The sequence below is a fragment of the Pan paniscus genome, chromosome 15 (genome assembly GCF_029289425.2).
Source record: "Pan paniscus chromosome 15, NHGRI_mPanPan1-v2.0_pri, whole genome shotgun sequence".
In the NCBI taxonomy this organism is placed as follows: Eukaryota; Metazoa; Chordata; class Mammalia; order Primates; family Hominidae; genus Pan; species Pan paniscus.
This window is the reverse complement of record NC_073264.2, coordinates 106,148,795-106,164,199: the sequence shown is the minus strand read 5'-3', so window position 1 is coordinate 106,164,199 and position 15,405 is coordinate 106,148,795. Positions and strand designations below refer to the sequence as shown.

The 15,405-nt window shown below is 62.1% G+C and overlaps 1 protein-coding gene across 6 annotated transcripts in view; it reads left to right on the top strand.

Annotated features, from left to right (window-relative positions):
• Positions 1-467: 467 nt before the first annotated feature.
• The window catches only part of AHNAK2 (AHNAK nucleoprotein 2), a 41,854-nt gene continuing 26,916 nt past the window's right edge, over positions 468-15,405 (top strand). For 2 of the 6 annotated variants that reach the window (XM_063596414.1, XM_055098078.3), the window contains exon 1: positions 530-714. In XM_063596414.1, the coding sequence (XP_063452484.1) occupies positions 660-714 (55 nt within the window). In that variant the 5' untranslated portion in view covers positions 530-659. Of the gene's footprint in view, positions 715-8,369; positions 8,671-15,405 lie in introns of those variants that run through there. The other 4 variants (XM_034938275.3, XM_063596415.1, XM_034938276.3 and 1 more) reach the window with 4 other exon arrangements.

Sequence of the window (15,405 nt, the reverse complement as noted above, 5' to 3'; positions counted from 1 at the left end):
GACTGCCCCCAGCGCTGGGCGCTCCCGCACGCGGCGCCCACCCCGCAGCCCTGCCCGGGGCGCCCTGTTCCCGCTACACGCTCTCAGCCGCGTCCTCGTATCTGCCACCCACCAGCCCCTGCAGAATTCTATCTTGTCCTTATGCTGCCAGATCACCTCCTGCGGTGCCCGCGACCCCTGTTGTCCCCGCAGGCTGCCCCCCACCCCAGCTTCTGACTAAAGTGTCTGTCTCCCCCGGAATGGGAGGTGAAGACAGCGGCAAGTCCAGGAGCCTCGGTGCGGGGATCCAGAGGTCGCTCCCTGGCGGGAGTCCAAAGTTAATTCTGCGGACGCGACAGGCGGGCCGGGGGCGCGGGGTGGGGCGGGGTCTGGCTGGGAGGGGCGGGGCCGCGGCGACGGCAGCCAATGGGCTGAATGAGGCCGACGGCACCGCCCGCGAGCGCGCTCCGCAGTGGCCCGGCAGGGCTGGGCGGAGCCGGGCGGGGTCCTAGCTGAGCGGCTGGGTAGCCTGGCGCGCGGTGTCCGCAGTCCGAGGTCGGCCGCCCGCGGCAGCGCAGGGCAGCGGGGCAGAGCGCGGCTCCCGCCCGCCCGGTGCGCCGGAGCCGGGACCAGCGACTGGACGCGACGGGCCGCCAGGCCCGCACCGCCTGGCCGCCGCGATGTGCGACTGCTTCCACATGGTGCTGCCCACCTGGCCCGGAACCCCCGGCAGCGGTGCGCCCCTCCCCGCCTGCAGCCCGCTCCCCTGGGGCGGGTGGGCTACGCGCGAGGGCGCGCGCCGGGGCGTGTCCAGGGGCGCGCAGTGCGGGCCTTGGGGGCGGGGGACTCGGAGACGCCTGCGGGACTCGCGCGTGGTTCTGGGCCTTCCCGGCCGCTGGAGTCTCTTCTCCCGTGCCTCGCGTTCTACCTGTCCGTGGCTGTAGGTCCCTGCTCCTCTCCCGGCCTCTGAGACTGTCTCTGTCGCTCACTTTGTTTCTCGGTGGCTGACTCGTCTCTGTCGCTCACTCCCTCTGTCACTCGCGGTCCCTGTCTGTCTCTCCTTCTCGCTCCTGCCCCGCTCCTGGGACGCTGTCTGGTCGAGAGGCGGCCTCCTGGGAGGTGCTACCGCACTCTGGAGCAGGGCTGCTGTCTGCAAGGGGCGTGAAAGCCGGGGCCGCCGGGACCCGGGGCACCTGCACCAGGCTTGCCCTCTCACCTGCTTTGGGGGAGAGCAGCCAGGCTGGTCCAGGAGTCTGGGCTCTCCACTTTGGTCCGGGGCTTCCAGGCAGGGCTGGGCTGCGTCTACTGTGTGGCAGTGTGGTGGGGTCGCTGGCTAGGTGGAGGCTGTGGCAGGGCTAGGCCTGAGGTCTGGGGCCTGGTGAGGGGCCTGAATGGGGTCAAAGTCAGGCCACAGGGTCCCGCAGTGCTGGGCAAGGGAAAGTGGGTGCTACCTACTGGCATGCCCCCAGGGATGGTCAGTAGCCTCCCTCTGAGCCGCAGGCTACGGCATGTGTACCTGCTGCTCTTTGTGTGTCTGTCCCTGCACTGGGCCTGGTTCCAGGGCCTGGGTGTCTCAGCATCTTGGAGGGCGGGGCTGAGGGGGGCGGGGCAGTCCCTTGGGCGCTGGGTCTATGCTGCTGCAGCTGACCACACCCAGGGCATTGGCAGCCACCGGCCAGGGGGTTGGGCTGGCCGGCACTGGTGCAGGCTGGACCCCACTCCTTGGGGAAAACAGGTCAATGCTAATGGTGCCGACAATGCTGCAGGTGAGAGGGGTGCCCCTGGCCTGGGCATGCCCCCCAGCTGCAGCAGGCACTACCAAGGCCCCTCCTGTGGCCTGTCTGTCTGGTGCACACTTAGGGTGGGAGGCTTGTCTGGGGGGCTCCAGAGCAGGGAGGCCCCTACAGCACCTGCTTCACGGTGTCGCAGATGGGAGCCCAAGGTGTTTGGGCACAGCAGCGGGAGGATGATGGCTCCGGTGGGCTGGAGGCCCCTGGCCCCCTCCTCTTTCACTATGACTGGCCTTGCCCACATGGCTGCAGGTCGACCTCCTCAGAGGGAGAAGGGCAGGGCCCCCAGGCATGGGACCACTACCCTGCCCCCAGCTTCCCTGCACAGCCTTTCTGCTCTGCTTCCTCCTCACTCACGGACACCCAGAGACTCCCAAGCTGCAGGGTCCAGGACCATCTCATCCACCCCTTGCCTCCACAGAGGCTTGTGCTGGCTTCGTGGTTCCCAGCCCGTCTGGGGCAGTCCCTCCCTGTGTCCAGCCTACGGAACCATCCGCTCTTAGGGAATAAGGTCAGTGGCTCTCGCTGGAGCTTTGGTAGGAGACTTGCAAGATCAGAGACCTTGGGGGTTCTGTCCAGCACACCGGTTCCCAGACCCTCCCCAACCCTGCGGCCCAGGAACGTGCATTCCTGACAAGCACCCTGCCAACTACTGCCTTTCCCAGCCTGGATTTGGTCCAGGCCTTTTCCACCTGCAGTTTCCTCTCAGCAGGCTGGAGATGGGCGGACTCTTCCCTGCTCTCGTCTTCCTGTCCAGTCCAAACCTGCCCTCTGCCAGACACACCAGGCACCAGCCCAGCAGGGAGCCATCTCCTGGGCGACTTTTGTGCCGAGGCTGCCCCCTGGTGGCCCTGCTGGGACCACCCCACGCAGCGCTGCCGACTGTAACACCAGCCAGTTCACTCCCAGTGGGCTCTGGGTGTCACACCCTTGCCTACTCCAGGGGCAGGTTGCCTCTTTCCCAGGGGCAGAGCTGGGCCCCTGATAACTGGGGAGACAGGGAACCCCTCCCCGGCCCCAGCCCCCACCCTGCACCTGCTGCCCCGGCGTGGCCTGAGCACCTCCCACGACCCCCCAAGAAAGCACCACCGTGTTGGGAAGGCCCCAGGTGGTGATACCATGCGAAGATGTGCGGGTGGTCTCTCCTCTGGGGTGGGGGTCATGAGATGGCCGGGCCCTTTCCCAAGAAGGGTGCAAAGCAGGGCAGCTGTGGAGGTGGTCTCGCTGTTCTGTGCCTCGCTGGTGGTCTCTCCTCTGGGGTGGGGGTCATGAGATGGCCGGGCCCTTTCCCAAGAAGGGTGCAAAGCAGGGCAGCTGTGGAGGTGGTCTCGCTGCTCTGTGCCTCGCTGGTGGTCTCTCCTCTGGGGTGGGGGTCATGAGATGGCCGGGCCCTTTCCCAAGAAGGGTGCAAAGCAGGGCAGCTGTGGAGGTGGTCTCGCTGTTCTGTGCCTCGCTGGTGCCCTCTTCAGGGCCTCAGGCTGCACATGTGGGTCAGGACCTCACATTCGGGGTCAGGAGTGATTGCAGCTGCCTGTGCTGCTAGCTCCATGCAGCCAGGGATGCCGAGTGACAGCGCGGGCGGGTCTGTCGCCACCCTGGTGTCTCCCTGACTGGGTCTTCTACACTGGGGGAGGGCTGTATTCCCATTCTGCAGACAAGGACACTGAGGCTGGGGACAGTGAGGCAGTGACTCCCTGGGCTCTTAGGGGCCAGAGCAGAATGTCGCACGCTTTGGTCGGTGACATGCTGTTCTGACAGGTGCTGGCTCTGCCCTGCCCCACCAGGCAGGGTGACCGCAGGCAAAGGAGCCCCTCTGTAGCCGCTAGTGGCAGGGATGGGCCTTGAGGAGGAGGGAGCAGAGGGCATCCTGGAGTGCCCTCCAGTGAGGTGGCCTCTCAGAAGCCACCGACAGTGATGCTGTACGTGTGTTCCTAACAACCCCAGCTCTTTCCCTGGTGGGGAAACAGAAGCTGGACCACCAGGGAGGGAGGCTGGGCTGCCTGCTGGCCTCTGGCTCCTGCCCCAAGCCTCAGGCAGTGCCCACCTGGTGCAGCTCAGGGAAGGGGGTGAGGCTCAGAAGTGGACAGGAGGGTCAAGCCCGCAGAGCCTCCAGTTCCAATGCCCCAGGAGCCCGCTCCCTCCCGGCCTTCTCCATGCCCAGGAAGCTGAGTGCCCACTCCCATCTGGGCTCATCGTGGCTGGGCCTACAACAGGAATGCCCTCATTGCCTTCTCTCCATTTGGCCAAGCTCTTCTGTTCTGGGCTGGGCTAGGAGCTGCCTCTTCTGGGAAGTCCCCTGGGTTGCTGGGCTCACTCCCAGCTCTCCCTTAGATTCTGGCCCGCTCTGTGTCCTTCCTCTTGTGACACCTATGCGGAAGGCCTCTGTGTTTCAGGCTCAGCTAGGGGCTGGCTTGGCCAGGTGTGGAGAAGTATAGGTGCTGGGGAGGAAAGGCCCCCAAGCCCCAGCAAGTGGGGGACACTGGCCATCTGGGGGTCCCTGCCACCCACTTCAGGAGTAAAATGCCACACTCTCCCAGCTTGGTCTTCCGGCTGGCAGAGGCAGACCTTGCGCTCAGGGATGGTGTGAGTTGTGGGGGTGCTTCCCCGTCTGTCTGGCGGCCTGTTCACCCATCCTTCTGGGTCTCAAAGCCACCCCGGGAACCCTGGGACCTGGGAGGTCATAGCTCAGCAGAGGAAGGATCCACCCATTGTTCAGTCAACAAATGTGAATCCCATTTTTGTGGCCAGTGCAGCCTTAGGGGGCACAGAAGGGCCAGAGAGGGCTCCCTGGAGGACAACTGGCCCAATGGAGACCGGGACTGGTCATGAAAAAGAAGCGGAGGCAAAGCAGCAGGAGCCTGCAGAGGCTGAGGGCGAAGTCAGGGACCTGCAAGGTGTTCAACCCAGTGCATCTGGGACGGGGTGGGGTGAGGATGGAGAGGTGGCAGCGTCAGCTGCTGGAGGGAGGGCTTTGTCCTGAGGGCACCGGGGAGCCCCATAGGTCTTAGGGCAGTTTTGGTGGGAAGGAAGCTGCTCCGTGGGGGATGTGGAGGCCAGGTTAGCTAAGGGAGCTTAGCGGAGGCTTAACTGGACACACAAGGAGGACGGGGCATGCTCCTCTGCTCCCCTCCACCCGCTCTAAGGGTGACGGGATCCCCGGCCACGCTGCGAGCTTGAGGGTGTCTCCACCAAGCCCCACCTGCACTCAGCCTGGGCCTCCAGATTTCCCTTTATTTTCCTTTTTTTGGAAGTCATCGGCTGGCCGGGAGTCAAGGCCTTCCTTGCTGGGATAAATATTTAATAGTCAGAAGCACTTTCTAAAATGGAAACATGGAGCTGAGCCCAGGAGGCAGGGGGTGGGGAGGGGCTGGGGCGGGAGGCGGTACTCCCCCATCCCCGCACCCCACAGAGGCCAGGCAGAGGTTTTTGCAGCCACCGCCCTCCCCTCCCCTCCGGCTGCGGGTCCCTGCCCTGCCAGCTCTGCTGCGCACTCGGACCTGCTGACCCAGTGTGTGCTTGTGAGGGTGGGAGTGGCATCGGGGCCTCCTCTCTGCAGAGCTCTTCGGAGGGACTCCTTCCTGCAGGGGTGGCGGTGGTGGGAGGCTAGGCAATTGCACAGGCTGTTCCAGGCAGGAGTCCGGAAAGGGATCTCAAGCCACACCCCTGCCTGGGCGCTGCTGAGGGTATAGCCAAGCAGGGGCAGCTGGGGGTACCCGGGATGCGGCAGGGGCGGGACACTTGGGGGACCCTTACTGGGCTATGTCCGTGTGAGCCCTGCCGGCTGGAGGGGCTGTCAGGTGATGGCGCCTGGGTGGGCAGGAGGCCCCATGACTCACCCCCACCAGGTGGAATTAAGGCCCCTTTGTTTAGGGCCACAGCCTTCGGTCCTCGCCCTGCTCCTGCTGCTTGGCAGGCCTGGCTCCTGGGTGAGCCAGCACCGCGGGCTCCTTGGTGACACACACCCTGAGAATGCCGAGCTTCACGCCTTGGCCTCCTCCCGGCTGATTCACCATCCGCTGCCCTCAGCCCTCCCTGGCCCCCGCCAGCAGCCGAGTTCCCATGGCGACTCCTAGCTGGTCCTGGGTCCTAGCAGCTCTGAGCCAGGACTAGCTGTGCAGTGCGCATCACGGGACATGCCGGATGGCCTAGGTCTCCGGGTCTGTGATGTGTTGGCTTAGCAGAGCCCCTGCTTGCCAACCCTCCAGCTGATCAGACACCTGCCTGACCACTGAGTCCCACCACGTGGTGCCAGGGGTCCGGTAGGTGGGGCCCCCGGGAACTGAGGCAGGTGAGCAAGGCCCTGCCCAGCACCCGCCTGCTGGTGGTCAAGTGTGCCTCTCTTGGGAGTGGGTAGCAACAGGGGCAGGGTGTGAAGCATGGCTCTCCAGCTCTTACCCTTCCCAGTAAGTGGCCTCCTGAGCCAGAGCCCAGGGCCTCCAGCCTGACCCCATCCCTTGCTGTGTGTCTGCACCGTGCTGTGGGCACCCACCGCCAGGGGCTCTGGAGCCGAGGGCTCGGTGCTGAGTGCCTGGCGGGGGAGCAAGTCCAGGATCTGAGCTGGGAGGGTGCCCCAGGCAGAGCCAGTGGCACGTGCTTAGAGTCTGGAGAGGGCCTGGGGCAGGGTGTGGTGCATTCCCATGGCTGTCCGCGTTGGGGAGGGTGCACCAGGAGGAGATCTCGGTCATGTGTTCCAGGGCTTGGCGGACCACACTGGCCGCACTGCAGCGAGGGTCTGGGAAGGGCTTGCGTGGCCAGCGCTGTGGCCAGCTGTGCAGGGCACCTCCCTCTGGCTGCTGTGAGGTGGGCGTAGCTGGGGTGGGGGCCCCAGCAAAGGCTCTTGTGGGGGTCAGTGCTGTGTCTGGCGTGACGGCCCCGCTCTGTGCCAGCGTCTCCTTCCTGTCCCACTCCAGCCGGGCTGGGCCTCTGGGTACGGCGCTGACTCAGCCAGCCCTGCCCTGCCTGGCTGAGTGTGGGTGTCAGGTGGTAAACAGGTAAACAGCGTTCCCAGGTGAGAGCTGTCTGGGAGTGTCCCTGGAGCAGACGTGGCCAGCTTTCCTGCCTCCGTGTAAATAGAGTCGTTTTCTATCTTTGCGACCGTTAGGTTTTTGTGTCAGCCTTTTTAGGGTATTGCAATGGGGGGAGGCCCAGAAGGGGCCTGGAATCAGGTCCCCGCCTTTCAGGCCTGAGGAGCCCCTGAGGCCTCTCCCACCCCATTTGCCGGCAAGTGCCCCTGCCCTGGGGCTGGGACAGAGCCTTCCCTGCCCTTGAAGTCTTCTGGCCTACTTGAGGACCCCTTCTCTGTGTGCCCACCTCAGGCCGCCCTGGCATCCCGTGGCGCGGGCAGCCCTCTCAGCTGCACCTTCCCACCTCTTCCCATGCCGTTGGGGCCTGGTGCAGGTGCAAGCCGTTCCATCGCTGACCTCCCAGGCTGGGTCTGACCCCTCGCTGCCCCTAAGGCCTGGGCTGGGCCTCGGCTGTGCGGGCCTGCTCCAGACTGCCTGTTGGAGGCACGTCCACACCCAGGCTATGGGCACAGGGCTGGCACCCTGGGATCCCAGTGGGGCTACACGTAGCACAGCTGGTTGAGTCCTGCTGGAGCCTCCTGGCTGCCCAGAGCAAAGAGGAGTGGGAGCTAAGGGCCCAGGGTGCAGCAGGGTGAGGTGACCAGGAGGTGGGCCAGGCAGCTGGAGCTCTGGATAGTGGGGGACTTGGGGTCATGGGACTCAGGTGTTTCTCAGCCACCACTTGTATTGAAATGACGGGGAAGGATGGGAGGCTTGTTAAAAAAAAAAGCTAGGCCAGTGCGGAGGCTCACACCTGTAATCCCAGCAGTTTGGGAGGCTGAGGCAGAAGGATCACTTGAGCCTAGGAGTTTGAGACTAGCCAGGGCAACACAGGGAGACCTTGTCTCTACAAAAAGTTTAAAAATTAGCCAGGCATGCTGGTGTGTGCCTGCAGCCCCAGCCACTTGGGAGGCCAAGGCGGGAGGATCACCTGAGCCCATGCGTATGAGATCAGCCTGGACAATATGGGAGGATCCTATCTCTACAAAAATTTTTTTAAATTAGCCAGGTGTGGTGGCGTCACCTGGAGCCCCAGCCACTTGAGAGGCTGACACGGGAGGATGGTTTGAGTCCAGGAGTTTGAGGCTGCAGTGAGCCATGATCGCACCACTGCACTCCAACCTGGGTGAGAGAGAGACCCTGTTTCAAAAAATGCTGGTTCCTGAGCCCCACCTCACCCTGCTTACCAGATACCCTGGTGCTTCGAGGTGTGGTGGCCGCTGTGAGTTTGGGCTGAGCGGGCTGAAGGGAGGCCAGGGTCGGCTGCCCTGGGGGCTCAGGCAGGTGGCAGATGACCAGGCCCCAAGGTCACTGGCCCAGTGACCATGGGGGCAGGCCCTTAGGCCATGCCTCTCCTCCCTTCTGGGCCAGCCTCTGTCCTGGCCCCCATAGGGAAACTGAGACACAGGGTTTGTGCAGAGCCTGCCTGGGAGGGACCTGCCTCAGGCCTGTGTCTGTCCACACAGCAGGACCTGGCGCACACTAAGGCACTCACCAGACTGGGCTGGCTGTGTGACTCAGAGCGGTCTGTTACTCTGCAGTCAGCTGCTCAGGCTGCGGGGTGGCGGGGGGGGGGGCACTCAGGGTGGGGTCCCCAGCTCCAAGAAGCTTAGTGAGTGTTGGGGGCTGGCCAGGCTCCTGGCCCATCAGGGGACCCGCCCACTCCCTCTGGTGCGATGTGGGGGTCCTGGCAGGGTCCAGAGCCAGCCCTAGGAGCAGGCGGAGGCGGGACAATGGGGGGAGGAGCTGTGGAGGGAAGAACCGGGCGTGGCAGGGGGAGGTGGCCAGTTGGGATCTTCACTTCTGGGCCAGTTGGGAGAGCGTCTGTAGCTTCCTTGGTAAGTGGCTCCTGTGTCCATCCCTGGACACCTGCTTGCCTCACTCTTCCGCGGGTCTGTGGGGGCCAGCAGGCCACCAGCAAGGGGGGCTGGAGGAACAGAGCTGGGCTAGGCATCCCCCTGACCTGCAGCTGACAGACGGGCAGGGGTGTTAGTTCACCGTGGCTCCAGCCAGGGCCAGCGGGCTGGGCAGGGATGTCAGGGAGAAAGCCCCGGAGCCCCTTCTCCTGGGTCCTGGTCCCTGGGGTGCCGGCGGAGCCCAGGCCATACAAGGTGTGTGGCAGGACACCGAGCTGTGGGCCCTGGGCAGGTAGGGGACAGTGGCTCTTGTTTCCAAGGAGCCTGGGTGTGGGGGGAGGTGAATGCCAAGAGCACCCACACTCAGGGCAGCCGCAGGTCTGCAAGTCCCCAAGGTGGGCGTGGGGCCTGGGGAAGGGTCCTCAGATGACCCTGTGCTTGCTTGGTGCACAGGGGCCCTGGGTGGCTGTGGAGGGTGGTTGCTTCCAAAGGCCAGGTTTACTCTCCTGGGGGTGCCCGAGGTGGGCTGTGGGGGCCTGGGGCGATGGGTAGCCCCATCACAGGGTCACACTGCCCTGGACGTCTGTGGGGCCGGCCTTTCAGCCCAGGGAAACTGGCTCAGGCTAGCCCGCCTGGGATGGATGGGAGCATGGGGCTGTTCCTTTTGGCTGCCAAATCCCTTGGAGAGGTGGCGCATGTGCTACCCTGTGCCTCAGTTTCTCCAGGAGCAGAAGGAGATGAACTGGGCCCACCTGCTGCCCTCCCATCCCCATCAACTGGCTCCCACCCTCAGACTTACCGGGCTTTTCCAGGAGATCTGACAAGCTCCTTCCTTTTTCCCATGCACTGCCTGCACTAGCATTTATTATGCACCTACTGTGTGCCAGGCTCTGAGTGCTTGGTGAGCAAAGTGTTCTGGGGACCAGGGAGCAGGCAGTGTCCAGAAGCCATGGCAGAGTGGCCAAGCTCAGTCTGTGAATTTGCCCAGCAGAGAAGACAGCCTGGGAAAGCCCAGAGAGAGAGCGCCTGTGGCCCAGGCAGGCACAGTGAGGGCTGGAGAGGCTGGGGATGTCGGCTAGGGCTAGAGCAGGCACGGAGAGGCTGCCAGGCCAGTCTGACCGATGGACGGCACCAGGGAGCTACGGAAGGTTGTTTCGGGAGACGGTGATGTGAACAGCCTCACGGGTGCAGCTGGGCTGCAGTGGGGAATGGCTGCTGGATGGGCAAGGAGCCCAGCTCCCAGGTCTAGGGGACTGAGTCTGGCTTCCCCAGCCCTCTTGCAGCCTTGGAGGCAGACAGAGGCAGGAGCAAGAGCCTGAGCTCATCCCGAGAGAGTTATCTCAAGAAGCATCGGGGAGGGGCGGGGAATGTTGCTCAGGAAAGTCTGAAGGTCTCATGACAGTCAGGCCGCTTGGCACCTTCTTCATGAAGTTCCACGACTGGGTGAGGCCCAAGTGCAGCCGGCTGTGTGCGCCTGCGTCTGGGTGGGCACCGGGTTTCCAGCCCGAGGGCAGTGACTCCCACAGGGCTCCCGCCTCCACGGCCTCACTCTGGGCTGTCCATGGGTGTTCAGAGGGAGGAGCCCAGGCCAGACACACAAGTGCACACGCGCCCTAGCACCTGAGCACGTACATCCTGTGAGCACACACGTGTGCACACACACACCTGCAAACCTGGAGTGGGCCATTCGTTCCTCCCACCCAGGATGGACTTTTCCGGCCACTGGAGAGCCAGTCTCCTCCCTGCCAGCCCCCAGGGCCCTGGGGACTTGCAAATGCACCCAACCATGCCCTCCCACCTGGAGGCCAGAGATGGGGCCCTGGGGCTGCCAGTTTAGAGGCAAACTTGGATTTTGTTTAAGCAAAATCCACCTCCTCCCCCCACGGACCTGTTCTGGACCCTCCAAGAACCCTCATTTAGCTGGTGGCTGGTGGGAGTCCTCAATTTGGACCCAGCTGTGGAGCAGGGGTGTTGGTGAGCCTCTGCCACACTCCCCAGCCTGTGTTCCTTCTCCCCTCCCGCTCCGCCCCTCCCCGCGCCCGCACCCCGCCTCCCAGCCAGGATCTGCTCGTCCCCCAAACACACTTCCTGAGGCCCCGCCTGCTCAGGCCCTGCCCCAGGATAGTCCAGTTCTCGGGGAGGCAGCTTTTCTGGGCCAGGGTGGGTGTCCTCTGCGGCTTTCACTGTGGTACCACCCCCACCTGCCCTGGCATGCAAGGGATTGACCTGGGTCCCAGGGTCCCTCCACAAGGTTCAAGTTTTCACCCGCAGGAATGTTAATGGTAGTGTTGAGGCCAGGGCGCTGGGGGGCCCGGGGAGTAGGGGAAGGGCATTGGGGAAGGAACCAGGTGCCAACAGCCTGACCAGCTGGGCCTGGCTCAGGCAAGTCACCTCCACATTCTCCTCTGTGAAGTGGGGCTTTGGTGACCGTCAACAAGCAGTGTCATGATTCAGGTGATGGGGCCACTTGCAGAGCCTGTCTGGGAGAACCGGAGGTGGGGCGGGCAAAGGCGGCCTCCCCTGCGCTCTGCGGCCGAGGCGGGGCTTCCTCAGGAGCTCGGGCCTGGGAGGCGGTGCTCTTGGTGGGGGACTGGGATACTGGGGGCCTTCCTCTCTCTCCCCACTGGCGCGGGTCCGAGGCCGGTAGCCTGGCTGCGCAGCCTTATCCCTTTGTGGGCAGGATTTCCCCCTTCCTGTTTGTGTTCCTGGGCCAGGCTCCTGCCAGCCCAGTGGCTGGAGGGGTCCCCACTGCGCAGCTCTGTGGCCAGAGGCAGGTCTGCCGCTCGCGGAGCCTCTCACTCCATCCCCACCACAGGCAGTGTAGGAACAGCCGCTCCCAGTGCGGTGGCTGAGGGTGGGGCTGAGGACTGTCCCGCGTGGGCCCGTGGCAGGACCAGGCACGAGGGCCAGCAGGAGCAGGGCTGGTCACGTCTCCTCCTCCTTCCCCCATGCAGGTTCCCAGCATAGGGTGTGCCCAGGGCTTGCTGTCGACACCCTCCCTCACCGGCCCCAACACCCACAAGACTACCCTGGAGAGATTTGGGAGTGCAGCCGGCTGTGCCCAGCTCAGGGGCCCTTGACCGTGGTGCCCACCCCCAGCCCAGCAGACCTGTGTTTCCCTGCCTGGCGAGTCCCTTCTCCAAGGAGTTGCCCTCCTGACCCTTTCTTGGGCCTCACGGCAGCTGCCCCCCACCCCCAACCCATCCAGGCTTCTGCCAGCTGGGTGGGGCTTTTTGGCTGGGGAGGCTGCGGAGGGACGGGGAGGCGGCTGGGTTTCTGGGCAGCCTCAGAACACCTGCCCCACCCTGAGTGCTGGGCAGGGCCTGGGACACCCGGTCTCCGAGGCAGTGGAGCCCCTCCCCACTCATGACCCCAGCTGCACCTGCTGCCAGGGGAGCAGCTGTGGGCCAAGTGACCCAGGGACCCTCCTCTGCCCCCAGCCCTGCTAGGTAGTTGCCCCAGCTCCACACCTACTGGCTGGGTCCCCTTGGGTAAGTGGCTCCCCTCCCCCAGCCTCAGTTTTCACATATGTTACCCACCTTGGGGATTGACCGGCAGGGTCTGGGCGGAGCAGGAAGGGAAACTGAGGCCAGAGAGTGGCTTACCTGCCATTGCCCTTGGCTTAGCGGTGGGCAGGCTCTGGCCAGATTCCTGTCCCTTTCCTTGGCACCGCCCCATCCCACGAATTTGCTGTGGGTCTGGTGTGGCTGGAGCTCCAAGCAGCTCCAGAGGGGCCGGGGTGGCCCCAGCTGGTGGTCCCTCAGGGTTGTGGGGTGCACTGGGGAGCCCTGGCAGGGCCACGTGGAGGGAGTGGGAGGGGGCAGGTGGGCAAGGAGTGGAGGGTTTGGCAGCCATCTGGGAGGCAGAGCGGTGGGGCTGGCCAAGTTCTGTCTGTGCAGGTTGGGGGTGCGTCCAGGTGGGAGCAGCAGGGGCCCTGTCAGGTGGTGGGGCAGTGTCTGAATGCAAAGGTGAGTGAGATGGGCCCAGGTGGCCAGGACAGAGCTGTGCAGAAGGGAGACAGGGTCTTGCCCCTTCACTGCCTGGTTAGGGAGAAGGGGCCTGTGGAGGAGATCGTGTTGTGGGGTTGCCAGGGGTACAATTCTTGGGCTGACGCCTTGGGCAAGGCTGGTTTGGCAGGTGGGGGAAACGGAGGTTGTGGCTCTGCTGGGGGGTTATGGAGGCCAGGGGTCTGGGCCTGGCCCCCGGAGCAGTAGGAAGGTGGCGGGGCCGGGATGGCGTGGGGGTGAGTGTTGATGCCCCCTGGCACTGACCCAGCCCTGCGTGCCCTCACCCCCTGCCCTCCTCTTCCTCCGCTTGAGAGAAACTCCTCCAGGAGACACCATCCTCCAGCCCTGCCAGGCCTGCGAGCAGAGCCAGAGGGGCCCTGGGCTGTGAGCCATCTTGCAGAAGGGCAAGGAAAGGCCCGTGAAGCAGCGAGGGAGCGGCAGGGGCCTGCGCAGGCAGAGGTGCTCTTGGGATGAGCAGGCATGGCCCTGGGGGTGCCTCTGCGGGAGCAGTGTCTGTAGCCCAGCAACCTACAGTCAGGGCAGGCAGGGTGGTCCACGTATCCATGAGGGAATGAAAGCTCAGAGAGGGGATGAGCTTACTCAGGGCCACACAGCACACTGGCCAGAGGAGCAGCCAGACCTAGACCACTGCTGGGACTGGGCCTCCCCATCTGTCTTCGTGGGACAGTCCCCAAGGCCAGGACACCTACCGCAGGGGACAGGGAGCAGCTGGTCCCCGAGGCCAGCACACCACCCCAAAGGATAGGGACATGCTCCTTCCCAATCAGTGTCCTACCAGCAACTGGGTCTGGGGCAGGGATGGGGGCCTTAGGTCTGAGACCCTCCTCGTCACTGCAGGAGGGAGGCCCTGGAGCCCAGGCCAGGGCGCCAGAGTTGGTGTAAGATTGGTACTGTTTCTTCTTGGAATATTTAGAGTATAATTCAGAGTGGGGTTGAGCCTGGAGTCCTTTTTGTGGGACGGTTTTAAATAAGGGATTTGATTTTTTCTTTTCTTTTCTTTTTTTTTTTTTTGAGACAGAGTTTTGCTTTTGTTGCTCAGGCTGGAGTGCAATGGCATGATCTTGGCTCACTGCAACCTCTGCCTTCTGGGTTCAAGTGATTCTCCTGCCTCAGTCTTCCTAGTAGCTGGGATTACAGGCGCCTGCCACCATGCCCGGCTAATTTTTGTATTTTTAGTAGAGATGGGGTTTCACCATGTTGATTTTTAAATCGTTACAAAAATACTTGGATTATCCATCGGGGCGTCCGTCCTATCTTTTGGCTCCCCTGGGCTACATTGGAAGAAGAAGAATTGTCTTGGGTCACACATAAACTACACTAATGATAGCTGATGAGCTAAAAGAAACAATTGCAAAAGAGTGTAATAAAGTTTTAGGAAGTTTATGAATTTGTGTTAAGCCGTATTCAAAGCTGTTCTGGGCCACATGCGGCCTGTGGGCCGTGGGTTGGACAAGTTTGGTTCTTCTTGTGGGTTTTCTCGGAATATATCCAATCAATCGAAATTTTCAGATTTATTAGTGTAAAGTTTATAGTTGTGTTTGATTTTATATAGAATTCTAAAATTTTTTATGGAGAAAGGGTACAAACCATGGCACACCCAAGTAATTAGTCCTCTCCAGGAGACCCTGTCTGCCTGCTTCCCTTGGTGACTTCAGCCCTAGGTGGCCTGAGCCTGACTGTGAGCTGGATGTGACGGGCTCCCCCGGTACGAGCGCTTTTTATATCTAGCTTCTGTGTCTCAACCTTGTGTTTGTGAACTTCATCCACGTTGCACGTAGGCATAGTTTATACCATATACTGTTCCATTGGACAAATACCTCGCATTTTTTTTATTCTACTGTTGATGGACATTTGAATCTCTGGTTTCCGGGTGCTGCAGATTATACTGAGATGGATGTTCCTGCATCCATCTTTTGAGGGACATATGTGCGCATATTTCTTGGCTCTGCCCCTGGCTATGAGTTGCTGGGCCACAGGGTAAGGCTCTACCAGGCTGTTTCCAAGTGGTTGCGCCAGCTGACCCCCAACCCACACCAGGATGGAGTTCCAGCTGCCCCAGGCCTTGTCTCCAGGTGGTCCGCCTCGACTTTTCCATTTCAGCCATTCTCCTGGGAGCATATGGCACCTCGTGGTTTTGTTAGCATTGCCCAGATGACTAGAAATGCTGGCCATCTTTCCATATACTAATCGGCTGGTTGAATATCCTCTTCTATGAGCTACCTTTCCAGTGTTTTCTTGCCCATATTTCTATCTGGTTGTTTGTCTTTTGGTTTGCAAGAAATCTTTGTGCATTCTGGGTTGGAGGCCTTTGCTTGGTAAATGTATTGCAGGTATCTTTGCCCAATCTGTGTTTTGGGCAAAGATAGCTGCAATTTATCGATTTCATTTCCTTTGGATATATTCCCAGTAGTGGGACTGCTGGATCAAATGGTAGTTCTATTTTTAATTTTTTGAGGAACCATCCATAGTGTTTTCTATCATGGCTATACTAATTTACATTTCATGCCCTTAGTGGTGTTTTTTGATGAACAGAAGCTCTTAATTCTTTTTTCTTTTTCTTTTTTTTTTTTTTTTTTTGAGACGGAGTCTCGCTGTGTCGCCCAGGCTGGAGTGCAGTGGCGTGATCTCAGCTCACTGCAAGCTCCGCCTCCCGGGTTCATGCCATTCTCCTGCCTCAGCCTCCCGAGTA